This window comes from Pavona decussata, unplaced genomic scaffold (assembly GCF_977016875.1).
Source record: "Pavona decussata unplaced genomic scaffold, jaPavDecu1.1 SCAFFOLD_59, whole genome shotgun sequence".
In the NCBI taxonomy this organism is placed as follows: domain Eukaryota; kingdom Metazoa; phylum Cnidaria; class Anthozoa; order Scleractinia; family Agariciidae; genus Pavona; species Pavona decussata.
This window is the reverse complement of record NW_028145481.1, coordinates 1,740,445-1,766,833: the sequence shown is the minus strand read 5'-3', so window position 1 is coordinate 1,766,833 and position 26,389 is coordinate 1,740,445. Positions and strand designations below refer to the sequence as shown.

Sequence of the window (26,389 nt, the reverse complement as noted above, 5' to 3'; positions counted from 1 at the left end):
CGGGGAGGAGTGTTTCATCCGATTTTCAAGAAGTAGGTTGAAAAAACGAGTCATAGTCGAGTCTTGTTAACCAACTTCGAGCTGTTTGTAAATCGGACGAAACACTTTTCCTTGTGTTTGATATATAGCTTTTCCAACTGTTAATAATTCTTGAAGAAATTCAATGCAAAAGTTCCTTCACGGTAGTGATTTTTTCCGCACGAATTACCAATGAGTTTGAGAAGTGTGAAGATCATTATCAACTCGTGGCCAATAATAATTATTAGAGAAGTCGCTCAGTTAGATAGTGAAAATAAATGCTTCTTTTAACAGAAATTGTTCTTATGATACTCTCACTTGCGCTGTTGTTTAGTTTCGAATTGAGAGATCTTGAAAATCATCCGTGGTTATCAGTTCGTTCTCGCCGTGAGGGGAATTGGGGAGGAAATTGACCCTCTCCGTCGATCTCAGTCCCGCGCAACTGTGAATGCAGAGCTCCTGTGGCGCTTTCTCCGCCTCCAGTTTTGAAATGAATTTCAGATTAATGATGAGCTAAAATAATACGCCATTTCCGAGTATCGTTGAAAGTCATTGCGAAAGCGAGGCTCCGTGCATAGTTTTTATTGTGAAAATTAGTTTTCGTTCATATGATTCGGATTTCGGAGGTATTCGCCTTTTTGTAAAACTGATACATTAGGATTTTAAAAATATATTGATATCTCAACCATTTCTAAAGAAAAAATCTAAATAGATAATATTAATTTCTTAAAGTTCAAACATTTTTCAGTTAGGATACCAAAACTCAAAGAAATCGGGAAAATCTTTCCTGTCATAAAAGCGTTTCAAAACGCACCAACGCGCCAATAAATAGGAGAAGGCTAGCTTTAGGCTCAGCACACAAAACCACACGAGTTCATTTTTTAATGCTCGTCTTTAATTTCTACACTCAATCAAGGGCCTTAAAGGGGAAGTATCATGGGGTTTTTAACCTCTTTTGTTAAAAATGATGAAATAACACCTTCACTTTGCTACAAAATAATTCTAGAACAACGAAAGGAGAGAAATAAACTCAATTCTTTAGAGAAACAACATGTATTCTGTTCTAGCGCATTTTGGAAACAAAAAAGCGAGAACTTGAAAAACTTTAGCCTTACATTTTTCAAGTTTCAATCCATACCGGCCGACTCTGTCTCTTGCCAGAGGCACCAATCGACAGTTTTATTGCACTGGGGGGTTAATTTATAACAAAACTAGACAATAATGTTTTGTTTCTGTTGTCAGGCAAACCTTTCTGGGTTTTGAAATGACATCAAATTTTCGTGATACTTCCCCTTTAACACCAGATCTTTATATAGTTGATCATATCGCTCGACTCCTTCCTTTTTGGTCACTACAGCAGCTATGGCTAAACAGATATATTCAGAGAATCTTTCGGTTGATCATCAATGCATTCATGTCAAGTCAAGTGGTGCTATTTTTTCTTGACGGGATTCAGAGTTTTGCAATCTCCTGGATAGAGGTCCACTGGGCCAGCGAAAGTCTGCGAGGTGCCTCCATTTAAACTCTTAACCGTCACCTGTTTAGAAACCAGGGCAATTAGGAAACAAACAAACAAACAATGACAAAAGAAGTGACAGTGAATACCAAAATAAACCCAAACAGTTTCCACATTCGTTTATCATGGTTGGATTTGAGGAGGCGAGTTTAAAAACTGTTTCGTTCCCTCGTTACAACAGGCAAATGAAGGGTGGCCGTTTAGGATATTAAAAAAAATATTTTTAGTTATTTACATTTACAAAGCGTGCCCGAGGATTTGAACCCAGCTAGTTGTCACAGAGGGGACTCCAACCTGGTCCTACGGATAACGAGTTTGCGCCTCTAATCACTCGACCACAACAGATCGCCTCCTTACTATGGAGACGTAGAGCTTTTCAACTAGAGAAAGTAAGAAGACTGCATATCAGTGAAAACAGTTCCTTACAGAGTCAAGAGTCCATCCGTCAGTACTAATCAGCCATCGCTTTTTGTGTCCTCTCTTTTTTCTTGAACATTTTGGTGGCTGAGCGTTCTTTTTCACTAGAGCCACCACAATAGAAGAGACTCTGCCCACATCTCTTAACGCCATTTGGTGAACATCTTCACTGAAAAACAAAAGAAACAGCGAGAACCAGTGATTTCAGCAGCAAAAATCTTTTCAAGATCAGGCACACAATCACAGAGGACTAAGGACCGTCCCTACTAACATAAGCAGATCTTAGCAAGGGCTATTGGAATTCAAAAAGAAAATTGGGGTAACCACGCATTTTTCAGGGGGAATTTAGAAACGATAATTAAAAAGGCAGTAAAATACAAAGGAATGTATTTTTTTTTCCAAATTGAAGCTTTATTATCTCTGAAAAATGCATGGTAACCTTCAATTTTCTTAATGGATACCAAAAGCACTTGCTAAGTTCTGCTTTCTCCGCACAGATTTAAACCGCGCAAAAATATCCCTGTATTAGTAGACTATCTCGAGATGCGCAGAACGTAAGCGCAGTAACAAAAGTAAATCGAAATAAACGAGAAAAGTTCGTTAAAGATGAAATTTTAAAAAGATAATTTTTTGTGAGTTTGTGCTTACTAAGTCATTTTGTCATTTACTAATAAAGATTCGGACTTTTCTTAATTATTCCTTACTTTAAAACGCGGTAAACAAGTGGATAACTTGGCCGAAATTAAAGCTTAGAAAATCCATCGTTCCGAGATGATTTCTAGTAGCTCCCTAGACTCCTCGATCATCCGTCAGATAGCCAGCTGGGATTTTAAACCTGTTATGTTCTGTTTTAACCTGCGATGCCGGTGCAGTGCTCTACCAACTGAGCTATCAAGCCAACTGGGAGCTGGTCATGAATGAGTATGAGTACATTTTTTTCCTGGCTTTTTTCAAGTTGTTATCGCTTCATCAGTCGTTCAAAGCTCAGTCTCAGATAGCGGGGCCAGCGAAAGTTTAAAATCAGAAGCAAATGCGAAAATTAAACGCGCGCTAAGCTCCGTAGTTGCGGAGTGTTTAAGTTTTTTGCTCGTTTTAATTTCTGATTTTAGCCGAAATTATTCGCCAGGAACAGGTTATCGCTTCATCGAGTTTTTGGCGCGGCAGGCGTCTGTAATGTTAGAGTCACCCCACTATCCATATGTGGCTATAGTAGACTGTGGGCAGTCCATCTTGCTGTAAAATTGCAAGAAACTGAGCGAGCACGATATTCAAGGGGAAAACGGCGAAGCCGCGAGTCGCGCGCGCGAGGGGCAAGGCCGCGAGTTCGCCCGCGCTGCTCGCGGCATCGCAGCTCGTTTCTGGAATATTGTGCTCGTTCAGAGTTTTCCGTTCTTCCCGGTGGATTTTCGAGCGAAAGAAAGACTGCCCACAATCTAGTGGTAGTAGCCAGCGTGATAGGTGTTAGAAAGGGGTGGAGGGGGAGAGGGAAACCAGTGCCTGCATTTCAGACCGACTGGCAGTCTATACACTTACGAGCCACTTTCGTTTTCGTCGGCGATCATTCCTCCTTCTGTAATCAATTCAAAATTCGTGGAACCTTTGTCTCCATTCAGCTTCATATAAACATCTGCATCCGTTCCATCCCCGAAGCCATTTCCAGTTTTCACCGTCAGTTTGCACTCCACGTCTAAAAAAACATGTGCCAAAACATCGGTTGATCTTGGAAACTCACGAAGGGGACCATGTCAGTTGGGGCACATGCGCAGTAGAGTACGGTTGAGACTAATTTGCATTTTTGCCATACAACTCGTCGCGGAATTTTTGCTTTTCCGTTATTGCAAAAGCTTTCAAAAACATCGCAACAAACAGCTTCTGTAACTACTAAAGAACCTTTTTGAACAAACATTCAGCTATGAACGCGATTCAAACAGCTTTCTGAACTCTCAGCTCCGACGGTATTTGAAAAAGTTGGATAACGACTTCAAAGTGCTTCTCATCAACGCGCGCATGCGCCTGGGGTGACACAGCCCCTTTAAGATGTGTGGATGTATCCTAAGTACTTTTCTCTGAACAATAATTCATAATCTAACAATAATCTAATTAAACAATACTTAGTATATATCTTGGTGAATCTGGCCCTAGATGACAAAAGCCAAGCAAAGAAAAATGATAGGAATCTTTAGTTCGCTTTTATATTGGTTCGTTTTTGACTTCCGAACACCACACGAAAATCTTCAAGCGAGGCCCTCCCGTATGGAACTTTATTTAATACCCCCCCCCCCCCCCTCGAGGCTTCTTGGTCATATACCATGCACGTAAAGTGAAGCTTACAGAGTGATTGTTTCTTCTCTAGACAGTTGTACACCTGGTTAATCTTCATCACGTCGTTTGCGTCCATGTGCGCTGCCTGTCCCAACTTTTGACCGTCTCTTGCTTCCATAGTCCTTCCTGTTCCATCTTTACTAAAAGCTACCTCATTATACTGCATAATGGAATGTTCATCGTAAGCATCGTAAGGTGGAACGAGGTCCTGGTTTTTAGGTTTGAACTGTGACTCCAGACCTTAGACAGGAAAGGCGGTTAATTACGACGGATATTGTCCTGACAATTTTTTTTGGTGGAGGGGGGTCTAGGGAAATTATCACTCTTTCCAATTCAGCCCACTGAGAGACTAAAGGCAATGTGTATTCATGGTAATTAATTGGGGAAACAGTTATAGCACTAGAAAGTGTGTAGCTTCTTCAAAGCCCGGAAAATCCCGCAAACGATCCCAAGTACAAAAAAATTATACAACCGGTCCCGATGCGCGCGAGAAAGCATGCAACCGGTACCAAGCCCGCGAGAAAGCATTCAACCGGTACCAAGCGTGGGTAAAGCATGCAACCGGTACCAAGCCCGCGAGAAAGCATTCACCTGTTGCTGCATGAAGCGCGGCAAAACATGCAACGTTTTTCCGAGAAGGGGAAAACATCAACCACTGCCAAGCGTAAGAAAACATACCACGCCTCTATCATTCCGAGTATCACAGAACTGAACCTAATATAGGTGTATTAAAATGGCTGAAATATTAATATTCTTGCCTTCGCTAATTTGGGGTTTCCCTGTACATACTCTTTTGACACCCTTTTAAGTAGCTTGCTAATATACAGATATACCTGCTTGAATGTTACCCTGATTGATCTTAATATATTGATCACGGTCGCGTCTCTGGTGCTCGTGTTCGAACCCAAGCAGGTGTAGAACCTCGTGCATGATTGTTCCTCGGAAATCACAGCCAGGGTACCACAAATCGACAAGTTGCTCATCTTTGTTTCCACGGTAACCAATTTCCGATTTGCACCTAAGGGACAAAACTAACTGTAACCAAGGATTTCGTGACTTTTCTAACTTGTAATTAAAAGTTATGGCTAGCGGGGTGCGGCAGGACGAAGAGACAGCACTCCGCTAGCCTCACTGACAAACAAAGGTTAAACACAAATTAAAAATTGGAAGAAAGTAGGAAAGATTGCTAAAAACATTATAAGACGAGTAGTTATAGCTTTCACGTTGGGAAGTACACCAGCCTGATTCAGGCTGATTTAGGGTACGTTGAAATCAGCCAACATTTCAACTGATGCAATTAGCCTTCCTTAAGATTCCGTTCCCTAAATATTTCTGCAACTTTCAGTTAAAGACTTACACTGGTGTGCCTTTTATTAGGCTCGTCATGGTATTTCATTGTTGTTGTGTTGGTGACATGATAATAAAAGATTTCAAAACATTGTATCCAATCATGTGGACAAACTATAAATATCTCTTCAGGTCAGTTTTTGGGCAATAGGTTAATAATGACAATCTTTAATGAGGAAACTTTTTCACTAAAAAGTGGTTTACAAAAAGGACCTCGAAAATTAAAAATTAAAAATTTACAATGAATAAAAATGCTAAAAGATGCTACTAAAAACTAATGTATCTTATGTGTAATACAAAACTTAATTCAATGAAGTTAAGGCTAGTTTTGGTTAAGTTAGTTTTGGTTAAGGCTAGTTTTGACGTCATAACGGTTGCTATGGCAACAGGATAGCTCTAGGAAAAGGACCGCTAAATTGCAGCTTTTGCAAATTTGCTACAAGACTAAGTCGGTAACCTACCGTTTTTATTGCTTTGTTGGAAAGCTCCCTAAATTCTTTAACTGCTCTGCCAAACAGTGACAAAAAGTTATGCAGTAGATCTTCTGCTTTTTTTCCCCTACAAAAAATTCTACTGTTTCTGTCTCTACGTTTCTATTAGACGTCGCATACTGAATGTTGTATGCATGCTAAAAATCAAGACAGGCCACCGCGCAAAATTTCGAGATAAAAAAAAATGTTTCCTGCAGCTTTTGTTCCCTGTTCGCGCGTTTTTACGCTGGATTTCCAATTCTGGTGTTCTGCGTGCGCGACTTTTGATAGACATTCATTCAGCTGACGCCTACACCTTAAAGTGCACCTAACCCCCAATTTTTTTCACTTAAATAAATCTTTGCGCCCGTTCGAAATATATTCCGCTTTTTGGTGCCTTTTTCAACCAAATCTTGACTTTTTAAAGGCTGTAAAAGTTACGAAATATAGCCATCATCTGTCCTATGACCGACTCCTAGTAAGGGGCATGGGTCTATTATATTGACGTCACAAACTGATTTGCATTGTATTAAGTCTTTGTGAAAATGCATGCAAAGCAGTTTGTGACGTCATGTAAGGAATAGACCCATGCTCCTTACTAGCTCGGTCATGGGACAGATGGTGGCTAGATTTCGTAACTTTTAGAGCCTATAAAAAGTCAAGATTTGGTTGAAAAAAGGCGCAAAAAGGCTCAATGCGTTTCGAACAGGTGCAAAGATTTATTTAACCGAAAAAAATGTGGGGTTAGGCGCACTTTAAGCGTGATGGTGTGGGTGGGTTACGCGCGCGCACTCGGTTAAAATCCCTTTCGAGCCTCGTTAAAAAAAAAAACAATATTTTAATGTTCTTGTTGCCTGCCCCCGAATAACACAGAAACGCAACGATCGCACGTGGGACAATGAGAGAGTGAACAAGCGGATGAACAAACGGGTAGTCGAACGGCCGAAGGCAACGTACAATCGCGTATGCGCACAGGCAAGAACGAAGAGGGGCGAAAGTAGGCGAAGTGTTACAGCTGAACAACAGAGAGGACGACTCTATATTTGCTTGCAGCCGTAAGACTGAAATCCGTGGAGATCGGCCCTCTTTATGCTTTAATACAAACTTAAAACAATCTCAGGCTATCCATTCGGAAACGAGCGAGAAACGACTGAGCTGTTCTTAGTTCATTGACATTGCTTTTAAAAATTGTTTATAGGTTCTTCGAAGCTGTTCTCATTTTTTTCGTCAATGTATCAGCGACTTTCCACTCTAACATGGATTTCCTCGAAACTTTAAGAAAGTGCCAAGTTGAACGAAGATAAGCAGACCCCTAAATTAACACAGATGTGAACTAAAAACGAAAAGTTACTTTTTGAGAAAAAATGTATTTTTCCTTGTTTTTGTAAATGCGAAAATGGAAAACGGCCTGCCAAAAATTCGTTGCCATGGTAACATCAAAGTCAACGAGGACTACATCAAATTGTTTCCAGATTAAGTTTTGAAAAAGTTATGAAGTTCCATGCGTTTGCGTGGATATTAAAAAAGTTTTTCAGATTCAAAGTCGCCGAGGGGAGAACTGGCCTTACCTCCCCGATCTACATTGGGTTACCGATAGTTAATCGTTGATATAACATGAGACCATTGTTAAGAAAAAATACTAGCTTAGATCAAAGATATAGCTAGCCCCGGGGTATTATAACTATGTACCAAAAGTATGCATTTCTCAGGCGTCAACAGACAACTTACGCTCCACTGTTTCCTTTCGAAAACTTCACGTAGTGTTTATCAGCTGCAACCTTCTTATGAAAGCGAACGCACGTTTTAAGTTTCAGCTCGTAAAAGATATCATTCAGCGATCTTTCTGTGTTGTCGTTAACACCATCTATAAAGGAACGTAACAATGAAACTGGTTATAAAATTGTGTGGTAACCATGCACCCACATGTTTTCACTATAATATGACGGGGTGGACATGAAAGGCTTACCTTAGCTTCTTACACATTGAGAACAAAAGCAACGACTTAAAACTTGATATAACTAAACGTGTAATTATCTCAATAATGAGCAAGATTAATATAAGTCATTGTCGATGTCAAAAGTATATCTTGAAGCTCAATAAAATTTTGGCAATCAGTAGCTTTAAGAAACTGTTTTCCATGGAAGCCAAGCAAAAATAACAACTGTACAGCAGAAGGGTTAGCCTCTTCCAGACGTTCAGTTAGTTGGGGCGCAGCGCGAAAAAATAAAGAAAAATCGTCCCCTCGCGCGCTTTTTCTTTATTTTTTCGCGCGTCGTTTTTCGTGCTGCGCCCCAACTAACTAAAAGCCTGGAAGAGGCTATAGAAGGGTATTCTATGAAATATATATATATGTTACTAAGAGACTACGGCTACTGGTTAGGGCCAAACAGCTAGAATGATGTGTTATTCAGTAAATGACACAGGCATACTCGGAAAAAATCGGAAAAAGATATCCGAGTGCTCCTAACAGGAGTCGAACCTAGGACCTTCTGATTACTATATATATAAGCTAGTTCGGACACTCCGCTACCACTGAGCTATTGAAGGCTTGTGGGAGCTAGGCTATTTAACTTGATTCTTGTGACAAACATCTCGCATACTGCTAGGACTTGAATTGCTCCTACAAATTGTTTTGTAATTAAGGCTATACTGCCTTGATTACAGATCGCTGTCCCAATTATTGCATGTTGCTGGCCGGGTACTTTACCGATAACGTAAGCGATATCGACGTTGCCTGCTTGGTTTTTAGGCCACCGGTATTCCATTTTTGGCACTATTCCTCTCTTTGTGCGAAAGGCTGTGCAGACAAAATCAGAAATAAAAAAGAATGAATGGATTAAATTAAGAAAGAAATAATGAATGAAAGAAAAGAAGAAAGCAACATAATTTAAGCTGGGTTTCGACACTGAGAAAATCTCGTGAGATTTTGCTAGCCAATATTGTAGCAACATAAGCCTTCACTTGCAGCTGAAGGCAAGAGACGGAGTAATAATTTTTAATTTCTTTTCTATGATCCTATATTTTTTCAGTATTTGATTGGCTCTAACTAGCACAAGAATAGAGAAAATGAAAACGCAACATAAAAGCAAAATACGTTATGTCAAGTTAAAGTGTTTCTCTAGCCTGCGACTGACAGTTAATTTTTGCAGTTACGTTACATGCACTTTTTCCGTCCGCTCACTCAATTTTAGCGGCAAGGATATCATATCTAAATATCACAGATTGAGACCCGATCCTTTACTACTTCCTTATGCGTACTCCGCTTTCATCCACTGGAGGAAAAGTACACCCAGACAACAGGTAGCAACGTACCTTTTCTGGACTCTCCGATTGGAAAAGCTACTTCGGTTTCGTCATCATTCAAGTCGCTGTTCTCTGCATGCGGTCAAATAAAAATGAGCAAGGCTACTGTCAGTAATGAAATCAGAATGTGCTTTATCAGTTTTTTTATTACAAATCAACCACTACTTATATTACCGTAGGTGCTAGAGTTGTAATAATGTTATTGGTATGGCTGACTTTCTCTTCAAATAACATGCACATGGTCTATCATGATCAATTTCGTACGAACTATAGTTTTTTTTTCTAGCACTCGAGAAACTTGTCTGGTTGTAATCTCTAAATCTTTTCTCTTCTATAGAGCTGGTTTCATATATATAAAACGGGAATTTACCAGTTAATCAGAATTCATGAGACTAAGTTTTCCATTGGCCTAGTGAACCTGATTGCAAACAGACAAGCAAACACGTGAACAAAAGTAATTTGTTTACCCACGCACAGAACACCAAAGAACTCTCTACTGTTAAACTAGATTCAAAGGTGTTCGTGCGATTTGGGTCGAATTTATAGTTGGAAGCGTTGGTTTTTGTGCAGGGAGGAAAACCGGAGAACCCGGATGAAAAAAAAAACCCTTGGAGCAGAGACAGGAACCAAACATAAACTCAACAAATAGAAAACAATAGCAACAGACGTCACTCAGCTGAAGCTACAATCATCGACAGAAACAGTTGCTACAGATCGTAAACCGCCCTGTTGTTCGTACAAATTATCTTCTTCTTTCTCAAAAGTAGTTTAGGATCAGTCAATATCACCCCACCCCCTTATAATGTTGTTCTACAAGGAATACAGTTTTTCGGGAATGGTTTAAAACATTGTACGGGGGATTGGGCGACGTATTTGGGTGAGCAGGGTGTGATTTCCGTTCACGTTGTATAGTAGCGTAAAATAGGGGTTCAAAATTGTAAATGGTTTGAACCCAGGAGTCATGTCATAAGTACGTAAATTATGATCATCCGGGTGAGTGTAGTCCTGAGAAGGACTGTTTGTGGTGACTTTGACTGACGTCTCGACAACCTGAGCGGAAGTCATCTTCAGAGTCAAGTGAATTGTGGAACAATTCACTTGACTCTGAAGATGACTTCCGCTCAGATTGTCGAGACGTCAGTCAAAGTCACCACAAACAGTCCTTCTCAGGACTACACTCACTCGGATGATCATAATTTACGTACTTAGGAGTTCAAAATGTAGGTGTAGTCGAAATACGTTTGATCCTGACCTTGAGTTCGTTTGGTGCTTGTTCCAGGATAAACCTCTTCGACCTCATCGCCGGTTGGAGGTTCGTCGACTGCAGTACCAGTGTCTGAAAATCATATAGAATTGCTCAGAATTTAATGAGATGCACAATTCTCAAAAAGTTAGGCCAGGCTCCCTTTGCTGTGTTCGTGATCCATAACGCTGTCTCTCAGTTGCTTTAGTCACCTTGAACTGAATGAATATGGAGTCACATAGCAACAGATGAATTGAAAGAAATGCGATGTTGTTTTTTAAGCTTGCTAAAGGATAAATGGTAGATGTATTCTTTTCAGTCATTGGAAAAATAAAAAGGATAAAACAGGATTCGAACCTATGGCCTTCCAGTTTCGAGTTCAGTAGCCTGTGAACAGACTCCAAAGTGCGGCAAAGAGCTCGACCTGAGGGCAAGAAAGAAAGAAAGGGAGGGGGAGTCTGCGCACATCCTTTGATGTCGCCATTCCATTCCACCAGATTCTGGTATCATGATCTGATTGGTTAGATAGACTCGCCCCTTTCCTTTCTCTTCCCACTTGGGAGCCTGTTCACAGGCTGCTAGTTCGGATACTCTACCACTGAGCTACAGACTTCTGGAAAAACACATCTATCAAACAATTCATACCACAGCAACTTAAGAAAAAGTTAATATAATTATAACCAACAAACAAACAAACAGCATTTTAATTCAACACGCTTGCTGCCTGTTCCTGGATAACTTACTCACTTCGACCGGGAATTCATCGACTGTGCTAGTGTCTGAGTGTGAAAATATTCACAATGCGACGAACATTTTACAAGTGGGTTTAATTTACCAGTGAAGATCGCCGTATCTCTTGCAGTTAGAAATTAAGCTCAGTGTCACTGTCAACATAAAACACGCAACCATCGCTCGCAGCTAACGCTCTTAGTTTATTCTTTCCAGCTTCCGTATTCCTATACCCAAAAGGCACAACACCCTTACAAGCTAAGCTTAAAGGATTCATACCCGCATTTGCTAGCATCTAAGGCTTACCGTCATCCAATAGCAGTGAAAAGTCTTCCTGCACAGGGCCATAGGAGCCATCTGGAGCATGTGCAGTTTCTAAAAAAAAAAGAAAACATGAAAATGAATGACAAAGTGAAAACATTGTGACCGTTTTCAGTTACAAGTCATTGCAAACACTATGTATACTTTCCACGCACTTGGGGCTCTTCAAGCATGCGCAAAGCCTATTACTCACGCGCCATGCCGATAATCCCTAAAAAGGGCGAAACAGCTGACCATGGCTACCTTTCAAGGATACTCCACGCGCCATCGGCGTATGGGCAAACCTTTTTTCACGGAGCCTGAAGTGAATATGCCCAAATGAAACTTTCTGGACGCTGGTGCCTCAAGGCAGTAGTGTCCGGACTGCGTACCTTTTATTTATAACTGACATAACCAGATGGTGCTGCCATATCGCAAATGATGGCTCTTGTTAACGTGGAGTTGACTGGCCTGCGGGACTCTCGGACTTGTTCCTGTAAAATCTACCCCAGCCTCTAATCTTGGTAGCCCTTCCCAAAGTTCATCATCTCTCATTACAAGTATTCAAGTCAAGTAGCTTCTGGCTTGGAGGTTGAACCCTTAATCCCAAGTGAACGTATATGGACAATTTTTTTTACCTTAAGTACTACCCAGGAAAAAAAACCCTGCTGAGATCGGGTTGTTGGCAACTCTATAATCTATGATCTTGTGTAGGAATGTCAACTATGAGTGAATTATGGCTATGACTAAACTCAGTGTCACTTCAGAAGAAGATCATTTTTTTTGTTGGGTGGATCTAAAACGATGACCTCTTCTGAGTTATTTCTTCAGTAGACAAGTCATTCTACGACCCTTTTTTCTGACACAGCGTAGGGTTCAGCGAATTTTGCCCGAAGAAAATAAACATTTTCTCAGCTACTGGGGAGACCGCAACCACCAGGCTTTATTCTTACGTCAAAGACGGCCCTAGTGCATGTACGGTAGTGTCTCCAGAGTGGCATTTAACACAAGCAGCAATTCGACTACCGGGCCGCCTCCAAGGTGGGAAGGAGCTATCATTACCTCACTGTTACAGCAATCACAAAACATTTTAACGAAGCAGCTGTCTTTTGACCATTAAATATTCTGATCAAGTTTTGTTAAGTGTTATCTCATCCTTTTAAAAATAAACTAGCCTGAAACGGTCAATTTTCTGGGCTGTTCTCCAAAATATGAGAAAAATTAAGGATCGACTGATCTGTTGAAACAGATAGTACTAGTTTTGTGAAGTGAGCTGAAGCCGATTTCCTTTTGAGACCAGTTAGGGCTTTTTAAATGTAAAAAGTCACATGAAATGACTGATTTGAAACTGAGATTTGTGAGATCGGCGTAAAAGGTAGAAAGTCTTAAATACTAGACATACGCTATTGGTTTACTGATGGGTATTAACACGAACATGCCGAAAACAAGCAGACCCACGTGTAAGGGCTTAAAGAAGCAGCTTTTAAGCATTTAAAAAATAGAAATTCAGTATTTACATCTCAATTCAGATAAAATGAAAAACACTTTTGATGGTTTTTACCTACCAGATGGTCGCCAGGGAAACGAAAGTACCGAAGCCACGACCATCAGCAACACTGCCTCCTTTAGGAAAAAGGCCATTGTATTGAGATCTGGTTTTACACCGGGACTAATGTAAAGTCAAGAAAACTCAACTGTTTGGCCAGAGCTCAATTTGCTTATATAGTACAACGTACGCTACAGGGTTCGCTAGATCTCATTAAATAAGATACTAGAAAGAACGTTTTATCATGCAAAGTGTAATTATGGAATCGTTTGTTTTCTTTGAACAATTTTCTTGTTTCCAAAAAAGCTTTTTATGGCTATCTTAATTAGAGTATCTTTGGTTTATAACTGACCTTGGCACCCTGAAGACGTCTTTAAAAATCAACATGCTACATAAGTTCTAGATTAGTTCTCTGTAGTTCAAGATTCAATTAATATGAAAACGTTCAGTTTAAAATCTAATTATGACATGCAATAACCTTTTTAAGGGTTTAACGGTGCGAGATGTAATTTTCACAGCAGTAATATTTCTTTCAAGACTTTAAACGGTTTTCGTGTTTTACAAATTTTGTTTTCATAATAAATATGTCTAGCCCCAAATGCTGAATATAACGAGCATTACATTGCATTTTGAATAATAAATTGTCAGTATACGATCCAGTAAGCCAGATATCGCCATGTACTTTAACGGCCAGTCAGTCACATATTCACTTATTTTTTGTAGATCCGTTCAACCCCAAGCCTCTCGTATTACTTCATATCTTGTCTTTTAATTATTGATATCGTCACATCTAGTCTCTACTTCCTCTCCACTTGATGTATTGTGATGCAAAGTGTAATCAGTTGTTACACTAATTGTTTTTTTTAAATGATTTCTCTTGCAAATAGCTTTTCAATAGTTCGTCTAGTGTTTAATAGACCTTGGCCTCCAAGGTTGAATTTACAATAAGTTGTTTATGACGTAATGTTTAAAAAACGAGCAGGAGTGTTTTATCGGGTAAAACACGTGCTGTGAGTTTTTGGAACGCTTCAAAAACATTCCTACGCCTGGAAAAGCGTGTGTCAATAGAGTTCATGACAATTATGATTTTGTCAACGTTGGAAATTAGCATTTGAAAAAAACACCGCCTGCTAATAAGGAGGAGGTTTATCGATATAAAGTCACTGCACGTGATGCATTATCGACCATTTGATAACTCAATGGGCTTATGAATTAGTAATGAGTTGTTTTTTATAGGTCCTATAATTGCCATGCCGCATCGTTTAATAGCACATTAGCACACGCCCATCAGTAAAATTAAACCTAACGACAATTTGAATATAAAACTCCCAAAAACTAACAGCAGTGGGTGTTTATTACAAGTACATAGAGTTTCATAATAACTGAGAAATCTCAATTACGTGTACTTCGTTATAATTTCGACGACGGAAATTGATACAGTCAGTGTGGATAACAAACAGCTTTGTTGCAACTGATTCTCTGCAGCTTCGCTACAATAATTATTTTTATATCTTGTAGCTATTTCATTAGGAAGTTCAGTTTGATGAAATTGAAACACATCTAACGCACCGGGTCGAGATATCTATTCGGCAAAACATTTCTAATGCTAAAGTGTTGCTTTAAGAAATAAGGTGCGATTCTCGATCAACTAGAGCCGTGATTTCCGCGAAGTGGTTGAAGATATGAGACTTACATGACTAAAGTTGAATTGCTGATTGGAATGCAACAAATTAAAAATATAAATTTTAAGGAGTCTCACTTGATTCTTATTTAATAGTTTCCTTTTTTTTACTCTTTTGTTTGCTTAGTTGTTGTTTTTTTAATCGCAGGACAAGCTATTGTATTGATCATAAAAGTAGTAAAACAAACAGTTCCATTTTATTTGACGTTTAGCTAGTCAGGCTTGTTCTCCTATGCAGTCTTATTGACTGATCAAGTTACATCAAACAGTCATTACAGATCTGATATCTTTTCTTAATTCAATGCCTAGTTGTTCCAAGTAATCAGTCAGTATCCGAAAGTTAATACTGATAGATTCAAGAACTCTTACGTTAATCGCCTAATTTTTAAATACAATTTAGTTATGTGAGCGTATTTTAATTGTAAATAACTTAGATGTATGTAGTTTTTACTCAAATATTGTGACATGAGATATGCATTTTTTATCTCGTGAGGAAATAAAGACTTTTATTATTATTATTATTATTATTATTATTATTATTATTATTATTATTATTATCAGTATCTTTTGAAAATTTGGTATCCGCTTGTCTCGGACAGAAAGAAAACTTTCATGAATTTCTGTTTTTGAAAAGTTTGCCAATTGAAAGGTAAAGACTAGATGTTAGTCAGAATTCGGGTAACTTTGAACTAACTCGCTTTCCCCTTTTTTGGGTATAATGCTAAGGGTTAATATTACCTTACAATCATCGACAGTCAACTCCCTGATGATACGGCGATGTCACGTGATACGTGGTGTTTTCGTCTGACTCGTCATCCATTAAAGTTTTTTAAAAGACCGAAACAAATATAAATATATGTATTTTTTGAATAGTGAAAAACTTCGAAAGGCACGACGACAAACATTAGCAACAACAACAACATGCAACACTTCATTAAAACAGACAGTTACAAGTTAGTTATATACTTACCCGCAGCAAATACCTAAAGCTAGTCGAGGCGGGTAGGTATGTCTATACTTAACTAAATACAAATAAATTTGGTGTTTACAAATTGACAGCCACAACTAAAATAAAAGTTAAATAAGTAGTAAACAAACAAGTGAATATAGAAAACTAAAAGGATTCGTAAGCTGATAGAAAATAAAGGATTGTTACAAATTTACAAGTTTTTCATTATTTCAAGAATTGTAGAGGATGTAAGGTAAACATTTTTTTAAAATGTTGATTAGTATTTCATGTATTAGTTTTTTGAATAAAATTTTTTCTGCTGTCAGACTTTCTAATATTATCCGGTTAAGAATTCCATAGCCGTCAGGGCCGTACATAGCGCGGGGGCAGAGGGGGCAGCTGCCCCCGCCAGGAAAACTCTTTTTTTTTTCTAACACAGTGTTTGAGTTTGCTGAGCTATTTCTTGTAGCTATACTGATCCGAAATCACACGAAGATCGACTAATTTGGCTGAAAAAATCATTCTTCAATGTGAATTCCAAAAAGTTATTTTGGAAAATCTTTCGAGGTAAAAGCCAGTACGAGTTTTCTTACGAAAAAAAATGATTTGCAATTTGAGCTCGGCCTATGGTATAGAATTTGGCGTGTAAATAAAGACTGACGCTACGCGACTCCCTGGCGCGTGTTTAAGCCTTTTTGAATCTAGCTTACACGAGTATGTTTTTACAGAGCTAAATTGGTCTTTAAAGGCCTGCGCTACTCTCAAATATTTGTAGCGGTTTTGGAGAATTTGATAGAGCCTTTGATTTAACCATCGTTTGTTCAACTTCACAGGTCATTCGTGCCTGATGAGTTTTGATGTCCTCTTAATCTGTCAGGGGCGGTGTTTTTGATGCCACATAGGGCATTTCAGCCGGGTTGGTTTGGCTCATTTAAGTGCGTGATAGTTTTAACTGTCTTTCTTATTGAGATATGGCAATGTTTGGTTACAGCTAAACAAGGTGTTTATGCCATAATAAATCATGACAATTAAAGACAAAAATTATTAGTGTTTTTCGTCTCCTTTAAAGGTCTTAGAGGCAACTTTCTGTGTATGTGTGTAGGGGTGAAAACAAAAAACGTTTAACTAGAAACCCTGTCTGTATACGGGAGAACCTTGTGAGGGGTGTGCAGAGTTTGCCCCCTCAGACAAAAAATCCTACGTACGGCCCTGGCCGTGCGCCAAATCGAGAAAATAATTTCTTTAGTTTTGGTATCTTATGATTTCTTTGTTTGTGTTCCTTTCCTTTTTTTGCATTATGCTTGAACTGTTAGGAGCACTCAGATTTTTTTCCGAGTTTGCCTGTGTCACTAAATAAATAATACATCATTCTCTTTTATTCACCACGCTTAACATATTCCATCACATTAATTCCATTGCGCATATGCCACACATGATATTCCAATCCTAGTAGTATGCAGGATGTTTGTCCCATGAACCTAGTTTAATGGCCTGTAGCTCAGTGGTAGAGCATCCGAACTAGTAATCGGAAGGTCTTAGGTTCGACTCTTGATAGGAGCACTCGGATTTTTTTCCGAGTTTGCCTGTGTCACTCACTGAATAATGCATCACTGTTCCCATGCTTTATAACTGTTGCTTTAGTATTTATTATTTTTCACCACTTTGGATGATACAAAATACCATAACAGGTTTGAGGAGTGCTAGTGAAATCATTCATTCAAAGCTGATATTTAAACTCCACGTATCAAAGTGATGAATAGATAACTGACTACCGCAATTCAGTTCGAGAAAGTTCTTCGGGACCAAACATAAATGTTTCACAAAACTTCTGAAGCCATCTTGTATGTAATTGATTTCTTGTAAGTGTTGTCCGATCAGTGCTCATCCTTTGAGACCCAGGGGCAGCTAGTCTGGTGGAAGGGATTTTCGTAGTAAACTATCGCCCACAAAGACCAGCTAGAAAGTACGAGAGACCCTGGGAATGAGATTGCAAAGGAGCGCCCGCAATGAATAGCGGTAACATCAAAAATTTCAAAATGGCGGACGAGGAGAGAAAAGCGAAGCACAAGCAGACAAAAGACTCTAAGGGAAAATCAAAAACCCGCTGGAGAAAACCTGGCAATTTACTAAGCATAGGGAATAAAGAGAAAGGTGAGTGTTTTGATTTATTGTGAAATATCCTAAAATAATTAAATTGGTCCCTAGGATGTATTCCATACCCCTGTTGACTGCTGTTGAGGATCGGTCTTTAATTTCACTCTCACCTTTAAAGAATTACGTTGAAAATGAGTATAACCACAAAGAGTCCGTTTCAACGTGTTTACTCCCTCAAGAAGTCAATAGCCTAGCATAATGTCGCTTTGTTTTAGCTTCATTTTAGTACAAGTTTCGTTATTTTGAACTCATTTGGTAACTGTCATCATAATTTCGTTCCCGGGATAGTAAATCGAAGGTTCGAAAATCGGACTCAATCGAACTCAATCGAACTCAATCCGTGGATTGAGTTCGATTGAGTTCGGCAATCGAACGAAATCGAACACCAGACTATCAGTGAGTTCGATTTCCGAACAAATCGAATTCAATCGAACAAATCGAACTCAATCGAACTAAATCCATCTGATTGTGTTCGATTGAGTTAACTCAATCGAACACAATTTAATTGATTGAGTTCGATTGGCTCTGGTAAACCTATGCAAAGCAAGCCCATCAAAGCAGGTTTTTCTTGTACTTTGTTACAATTTATTCAATAACAGAAACCCCATTTATAAACTGTCCGCGGCAGTTAAGAAAACAGAACAGAACAGAACAAAGCTATCATTGTTCCTGCAGGCGTATTCCGAAATTGTCGTACCCTTTCCTTTTTTAGCTTACTTGCAATTGCATGACAAATCGAAGGGTTACTTTTATGCAAAAATACAAGCAAATTACTAAAAACCTTTGCCATCCTTGATGTCAAAGCGGCATTCCTGGTAGCCTTTTTACTACGCATTTGAAGCTTACAATCCACAGCGCATCTGAAGCCATTTCTGCGTAATTTCTTCGTTTACGGAAAACACGTGCGCTACACTCTGGACTGAAGTAACTTGAGCTTCCAAGATGGTTAGGGATTTTCAATGTTTTCCTGTTTTATACAAATCGTGAATTCGAAAATCGAGCGTTCGATTTCGTTCGACTGATTTTTTTTCTTTTCGGTGAGTTCGATTTTGTTCGATTGCCGAACTCAATCGAACTCAATCCACGGGTTGAGTTTGATTGAGTGCGATTGAAATTTAGTTCGATTGGGTTCGATTTTTCTATGCCGGGTTTCGTTCTGGAAACTTTGTCGCTTGTCTTTAGCCACATTTCATTCTGTCCTGCAAATCAAACAACTTTTGTGAATGTCTGCAATCCCTCCATTTCCAGTCACCAAAGAAAAAAAGAAATTATTTTGTTCAGGCAAACCTGGTGAAGTATTTGGGTACCAAATTCTCCTCAAGATAATTAGCTGTAATTGTTGCCAACAGAAGAAAAACAGCATGTTAACATTTTGTGAAAAGTGATCGTAGATAACTTATTTGCTGATAAAAATAATCTAGAGAAATTCATAATTTTTGATCCATCCGGCAAGAAGTTAAAGTTCTTTTTGTGGAGACTGATACTAAATTTAACCTCTATAATCCTCCAGTATGTGGGTGACTAAATTAGAGATCCAATCTTGAAGGATCCAAGTTGATTGTATCAAGGCATCAGAGTAATCTCAGATTGAAATTGTAGACAGAAACTTGGAGAAAACAATGTTGACAATGAAGGCACTTACTTGACTAACCACAGAATAATTCACCATGCATATAGTGTATATGCCAAACTCCGAACTAAGCAGAAGGAAATACTGTAAGCCTCTCTCCTTGTTCCCTCTGCCATACTATCTTTCTTTTCTTCTCGATTCAATGCCTAGAAAAGGTTAAGTACATCCATTTGTTTTTTTTTTATGAAAAACCGCTGATCCGACCTGTTGACTCATTGACTCATGACTCATTGACTCATTTGACTCATAAAACATCCGTTCTCTGTAAGTGATGGGTTGCACAATCTGTTGACGTCCTCAACAGATTGTGCAACCCATCACTTACAGGCAACTGAAGAAAAGGGAACGGATGTTTTATGAGTCAAATGAGTCAATGAGTCATGAGTCAATGAGTCAACAGGTCGGATCAGCGGTTTTTCATAAAAAAAACAAATGGATAATTAATACCAAGTCATTTTTCTTCCTGATAATAGGAAATCTCAGTCAATGCAGGACAAAAGTAGATAAAACTACTAAGACAGGATACGACAAAGCAGTGGCGTGGGGGACAAGTTGGGAAGGGTGAAAAAGAGTGATTTACGATTAGGGTTTCCCTTTTCCAATTTACACCAGCATGACAAACTAGTCCGTAGCTTAGCGATACATATGTAAAAGAACTTTCCTTGGCACTTGCGATCGATTTTCGACTTCAAACCCGGCCAAATCATCAATACACCGAAAAGAAAGACTGTTCACAGATTTGAGTCTTTGAGCGCTGGGAAACTCCACAACAGGTTTAACTTAATTTACTTCAAGCGCTGTGTTCAAAGGGAATTAAAGACTTTCTTCCATAGCAGTCACAACATTTATAATTTGGCCGCCATATTTTTTGCTTCTGATCGGGTGCTACGCGGCAGGGCCTGGGAACTGCAGACAAACAGCCCGGGTCGAGATTTAAAAGGAAACTAGCTGCCTTGTGCAGGCAGCAATAAAACAACTAGCCAAATAAGTAAATGTAACGCATAATTTTATTGTTTCTACAGGATTTTTTTTTAGACCTGACTCATTGACTCATGACTCATGACTCATTTGACTCATTAATACTTTACACTCTGAAGAAAAAACAAATCAATTCATATACTCTACGTTCCACAAAGCACTGAATCCCGTTGTCAGTCAAATATAATCTTTCATTCATTCATTGAAGATTTTTATTCTGTTCAGGCCATGCATTTGTTGAGAAACGGAAAAAGATAGCACTTAGAGAGTACAGGAAACTACTTCAGAAAACACAAGAAGAGCACAGGCTGCAGAAATCATCAGACATCAAAGCTAAGTCAAATTCAGGACGTGGCTCCAATGCGACCTCTTTCAAAGAGGTAACTGAACAGGTTTGTATTAGAAAGAATGTAACCTTTAAATATATATGTAACATCAAAACTAATGTTTGATGGCAAAACAATGTCACTGCAATTCCAGAAAAAATCCATACCCATCCCATGGAAGGTCATCAGAAATTCCTAGGGGGAGGGGGTCTTAAATTTCAAAATATTCGAGGCAAAGTATGAAGCTAAACTGGAATTTCCTGGGGGACGGGGGTGCAAAACAAAAAACCTTCCGTGGGGGAAGAGTATGGATATTTTCTGGAACTGCACAACCATGTTTGACATAGCAAAATGTTTGAAGTCATGTTTGTTTCAATCATGACAATTGGCCAATGATTAGATGCAAATTACAATAATGCCTTCTTTGGGATTTGCTTGTAAATAATCTCCTTTGAGGACGTGAGAGGTGAATTGGAGTTACACGTGATCTGCTGGATTTCAAAGCTACCAATCACAACGGTCTTCCTGCTGTAAAGAAAATTCTTGATGCAATATTTTAATTTGAACTACATGTTGACTCATCCCTAGTCATCTCTATTGGATGTGGGAATCACAGACTGGAGACAGAAAGGCAAGAAGCATGACCAAAGGGAGTGCGAGAGCCCCTCACGCTCCCCCTCGGTCGTGCTTTTTTTGTAGACTGAGAGACGACTGGGGACAAGTCAGAACTACATGTTCCATTAATTAATAATAATATTAAAAGTGACATCAACCCCAAGCGGAATGGGTTGATTTCAGTTGAAGCCATTTCAAATGTGGAATTACAAGAAGCAATCCAGAACTTCTCACTAGCTTTTGTTTTAACAGTTAAAACATGGGCCTCTATTTACACACTTAAAACTAAGAACCACATCAATTTTTTACATTTACATGTACATATATTCTGGTAATTAAAAGGTGTATTATACTGTATTTAACTACCAGGGAAACACAGAGAGCTGTTTACAAGGAATCAGAAAACAGAATCGTCAACTGTGAGTCGAAAATAATAATTTATTTTAGTAAAATTAACGTTATCTCTAAATCTTATGTTACAGTACATGTACATGACTATTATTTGTGTGGCTTCAGCCAGGTTTCTACCACAGGACTTCTAGACGTGTTGCCACAAGCTGTGGATATGGTCTTGTGTAGGTTATGTTGGTGAAGTGCTGGAGTACATATTCCTAGCAGAGTACTGGGGGTAATTTATAATCCCTGTGATCAACTTAAACATCATGCTTCAGAGGGAACAGGAATTGCTACTAGTCACTTCATACTGGGTTCCTGTGATGGACTACATGTACATGTTCTGAGTCACAAATGGAGGTGCAAAAGGAACATAAGTGTTGATTTGGTCTTGGAATCCAAATTTCTCCAAATTTGCTCTAATTTGGTATGCATAAAGACTGGTTCTTGTGTCAGATACAGTTCCTTGTTTACTCTATGATTTGAGGTTCCAAATTTGCCCAGCAAGCTTATAATGACTTAAGCCCAAAAACCGAACCAAATATTAAGTAAAAGTTCTAACATTACTAGTAGCAACTCTCTTAGGTACAGTAGTTCGCAATGCCACTGTAATAGCTTTATGTATATTATACATTTATAGATATGAATATCTGTAACTATGTGTAGTATAGAACTACTAATATGTACATATAATTTCATAGAATTCTTGTAACATCCTTATGTATATATACACTGTATGTATATATAGGTATGCAAATACATCCACATGTACACGTAATTTGTGAGCAATTATGAATCGAATTAATTATGAATTATGAATTTTTATTATTAGAAATAATAATAAAAAACTCTCTTAGTCATAATAGAGCCTACACTGACTTGTTATACATTAGAACTTTTGTTCAGCTTTAAAACAAAAGAAATCATCTCAGTTGTTTCACATATTTACGTTCAGTCTCATTTTTCTTTGTTACATGTAAATCTTTTCTTCTTTTCAGGAAACAAAAACCAGTTAACAGACTTGCGGCAGCTGAAAGTGAATTCAAGAAAAGAAAACTTGAAAAAGAAAAGCAAATAAAGGTTTGTTCTTTCATTGCAAAACTGCGGTACATGTATATTTCTAAAATTTAATATCTTTAAGACATTTTCAAACTCTCTAGATAGCTACTCAATAAATGTTAATGCAATCTAAAATAGAACCAATTTATGTGCATCCCCATAGAAGTGAGTGTCCTTTTAAAAGAGATGGATGGTAGTTACATGCACATGTAGATAATAAGCTGAGCTTTGACATAACTCCTCGGGAAATGAAGTACAATGTTGTATGGTACTGTGATGTGGGTGCCCATGTGATGATGTAATACAGCTTCAATACCAATGTAACTTGTGTACCTATCATTGTAAATCCCAAAGGAGGAAGAAAACACATTATTTTTATACGTCCCTGACAGTGAAATGTTTAAAGTGAACGCTTAAATAATTAAGAAAGTGATCGTTGACACTTTTCCTTGTCAACAAGTGCCATTGAACTTTTGTTTTAAGCTTCATGTAAGACAAAACAAAGGTGAACACAGCATAACTTTAGCGCTTACAACTGGATGACCTAAGTTTCTACCTGGATATAGCTTGGAAAATTTTGATTAAAAACGTTTTGTTCATGCTGTCAAGTTATAAGTGGGAAGTTAAAAAGAAGTTGTAAGTAAGATCTTTAAAAACTAACCACTTTGTCTGTGTTTCAAGTGAGGAGTACATGTATTCGCTTCCAAACGAGCGACTTCTTTGGCTTAAAAATAGATAATTTACAAAAAGCGGGGTTTTGTGGTTAATTGGATATCTTGCAGTTGTTAACCTAACCATGGCAATGCCTTTACTAAAAACATGTTTAGCTAGGCTTAATTAGTTTAAAAAAGTAAAATTTTCAGTGAAAAATGCTAGAGGACTTCAACTTTTCAAAACAGTCCTTTTTGCAAAAATTTAAACTTAAATACGTAGCCGTGTAGCAAAACCTTGTGGTGTACTGTTAAAATTTCACTTTTTCCCATCAACATACAGGAAAAAGAGCTGATGATACAGAAGCACAGAGAAGAGGTTCGAGAGAAAATGAAAAAGCGTCGAGAAACATTTGGACGCTTGAACCGACGAACACGGAAAGGACAGCCTATTATGAGCCATCAGATTGAGCACCTCCTTGGGAAGATCCAGTCTCAGACGTGACAAAGGCCTTTAAATAATGGAGCAACAGACGAGGCTGTCCTGTTGGGGGTAGAGTGAAGAAAGGCTGGTTTGCCCTCTACTCGCTTTGCTTGGGGTCTCTTCTTTTCTCTCTGTCGGCCACTGGGAAACCACATGCATGTTTTACGGTCAATCTACATCACGCATGACCAATATTTTTTTAAATTTGAACGCAGTTTTGAACATCGCAGCGAGATTTCAGAGTTCCAGTATTAATTTCCCTAGTTTATTGACGGTTTGAAGCTATGAATTTGTCTTTACATGACGGTTTTAAGAATTTCAAAAATAACAATTGTTTCCAAAATATTTTGATTTTTTTTAGTTAATGCGTCGTTTTCGGAAAGATTTCCAGAAAAATCTTCAAGATTCCATTGAAACACCGGACATTACAAAGAGGAATTCGCAACCTCGTTCCCAGGCTGTTTCTCGGAAATACTGGTCTTGCGTGATGTAGACTGACTGTAACCTTGACACAGTCAATAGCTGTGCAATTACTGAATAATTAACAGGGCCAAGGATAGCCTTCAGTCATTCACCGATTTGGAGATGGACAGTGGCGGATATTCGCATAGAGGTAAATATCTACCACTATTTACTGACACTAAGGTGAATAATTGTTTCCGTATATACCAGGCCAGCGGACAGGGCAATCCCAATTAGCCAGTTATTTCGGAACTTGTTCGAAAAAAAAAACTGCACGTGAAATTCAGGACACTGCCGAGGGCTGAACAGCAAATGCTATGCCGATGTTTTGGGTAGCTGATCGGAACGTGATTCACTCGGGTATACAATAAGCCCGGGGTATCCAATCGATGGAGACCGATGATCGGAAATTCAATCGATTAATCGATATCAATCGATAAAATTAGTTAATTGGTATCGATTGGTATCGCCCAATCGATGACCAATCGATAACCACACAAAAACCGTTCATCGATTGCTATCGATTGGCTCAGCAACCTTGAACAGTCCTCACGCACGCTATCTGTCCGATCATCCGCCATTTTTAGGAAGTTGGTAAAACAAATTCCGACCCAGAATATACCAAACACCAAAACTAAAATGGCTCATCGCTTACTACTATGATGAAAAAAAGGAACGTCTTCTTTATCTTTTGCTGCATATTTTATTTCTTTAAGACACAATTGGCGCCTTCATAGATTTTTTAGTTTGTATGTATGTGATCACGATTAGGTTCGTTATTTTTGCTGCTGTCAGGTTGGCAATTTCATTGTTTGCAAAAGTACAACTTCTGTTACCAGAACAACTTCTACAACTTTTGTGAAGGCACGATGCAACCACTTTCCTTTTTTTGAAGTATATAGATTGGCCCATGGAACAAACTTTTAATTTGTCAAAAAAAAAAAACGGATTCCTGTGGACGGGGCATTAACGTTAAAGAGAAAGAACAGAGTATTGTTCTCCTGTTAACAATAAAATGAAATGTGTTCATAATTACTGCGTACAAGGTTGTGTTTTTTATGCGTCGATTCCGGTTCCTTCAATCTGCAACCAATCGATACCAATTTAACTATCGATTGGTATTGATAATCAATACCAATCGATAACGACACGAATCTTCGCCATCGATTGGTCATCGATTATCAATATTAATCGATTAATTGATATCGATTGATTGGATACCCCGGGAATAAGGTAATTTAGCAAGTGTGAGGAAATTCGAGTAACTGACGTTTGGAGCATTAGCCCTTCATCAGAGTTCTGGAATCTCTATGCAGTGGCCAAATTACTTTATCAACAGGCCATTTCTGAGTTGCTGTAAACCTCATTATGAAAGCGAGGCTAAGTGCAAATCTTTTCACACGAAAAGGTCATGGGCAGAGCACTGCACCGGCATCGCAGAGGTCATGGTTTCGAATCCCGTTCAAGCCTGAATTTTTTTCAGGCTTTCTTTTCGCAACTGCTTAAGTTGCGTAGTAACTGCGAGGATCTTTCTCCTATTTGAAAATTACTTTTCTTACACATGAATGAAGACTAATTTTCATTATAAAACTTTGCACTTAGCCTCACTTTAATAATGGAGTTCAAAGCAACTCGGAAATGGCCCACTCTTTTGATAAAACTAAACATTCCTTTCCATTCGCCACGGATGAAGCACCACAGTTTTTTTAGAAACTAACCTCCTTATCCATTTGGTATGCAATTTCCTACTGGGGAATTGAAGCGAAATGAAGTCTTAAATACAGTTGTATAGACTAA

At 38.6% G+C, this 26,389-nt stretch overlaps 2 protein-coding genes across 4 annotated transcripts; one reads left to right on the top strand and one right to left on the bottom strand.

Moving 5' to 3' along the window:
* Positions 1–874: 874 nt before the first annotated feature.
* On the bottom strand, positions 875–13,357 carry LOC146479365 (low choriolytic enzyme-like). Of its 3 annotated transcripts, none has more exons than XM_085110846.1 (11): positions 13,231–13,315; positions 11,672–11,722; positions 10,646–10,729; positions 9,403–9,465; positions 8,798–8,887; positions 7,819–7,954; positions 5,107–5,291; positions 4,283–4,513; positions 3,485–3,638; positions 1,961–2,120; positions 875–1,555 (listed from the first exon to the last, which is right to left on the bottom strand). In XM_085110846.1, exons 1-11 carry the CDS (start codon positions 13,304–13,306, stop codon positions 1,451–1,453), a joined length of 1,335 nt encoding a protein of 444 aa, XP_084966972.1. In that variant the 5' UTR covers positions 13,307–13,315; the 3' UTR covers positions 875–1,450. The 3 variants fall into 3 exon arrangements, with proteins under 3 accessions (XP_084966972.1, XP_084966971.1, XP_084966973.1); XM_085110845.1 differs by having other exon boundaries at positions 876–1,555; positions 11,672–11,740; positions 13,231–13,357; XM_085110847.1 differs by lacking the exons at positions 875–1,555; positions 1,961–2,120 and having other exon boundaries at positions 3,481–3,638; positions 11,672–11,740; positions 13,231–13,357.
* A 4,504-nt stretch (positions 13,358–17,861) lies between these two features.
* LOC146479364 (uncharacterized) lies at positions 17,862–24,179 on the top strand. The gene is made up of 5 exons (XM_085111003.1): positions 17,862–17,992; positions 20,829–20,995; positions 21,914–21,963; positions 22,936–23,017; positions 23,990–24,179. Exons 1-5 carry the CDS (start codon positions 17,878–17,880, stop codon positions 24,149–24,151), a joined length of 576 nt encoding a protein of 191 aa, XP_084967129.1. The 5' UTR covers positions 17,862–17,877; the 3' UTR covers positions 24,152–24,179.
* Positions 24,180–26,389: the final 2,210 nt, after the last annotated feature.

Excerpts from the sequence above, each read along its gene's own strand:
- LOC146479365 (XM_085110845.1), bottom strand. The coding sequence starts at position 13,306 with ATGGCCTTTTTCCTAAAGGAGGCAGTGTTGCTGATGGTCGTGGCTTCG. Across the intron at positions 9,466-10,645 it reads AAGCACCAAACGAACTCAAG|AGAACAGCGACTTGAATGAT; the intron begins GTCAGGATCAAA and ends GACCGCATGCAG. Across the intron at positions 4,514-5,106 it reads TCAGGGTAACATTCAAGCAG|GTCTGGAGTCACAGTTCAAA; the intron begins GTATATCTGTAT and ends TTCCTGTCTAAG.
- LOC146479364 (XM_085111003.1), top strand. The coding sequence starts at position 17,878 with ATGGCGGACGAGGAGAGAAAAGCGAAGCACAAGCAGACAAAAGACTCT. Across the intron at positions 21,964-22,935 it reads AGAAAACAGAATCGTCAACT|GAAACAAAAACCAGTTAACA; the intron begins GTGAGTCGAAAA and ends TCTTCTTTTCAG. Across the intron at positions 23,018-23,989 it reads AAAAAGAAAAGCAAATAAAG|GAAAAAGAGCTGATGATACA; the intron begins GTTTGTTCTTTC and ends ATCAACATACAG.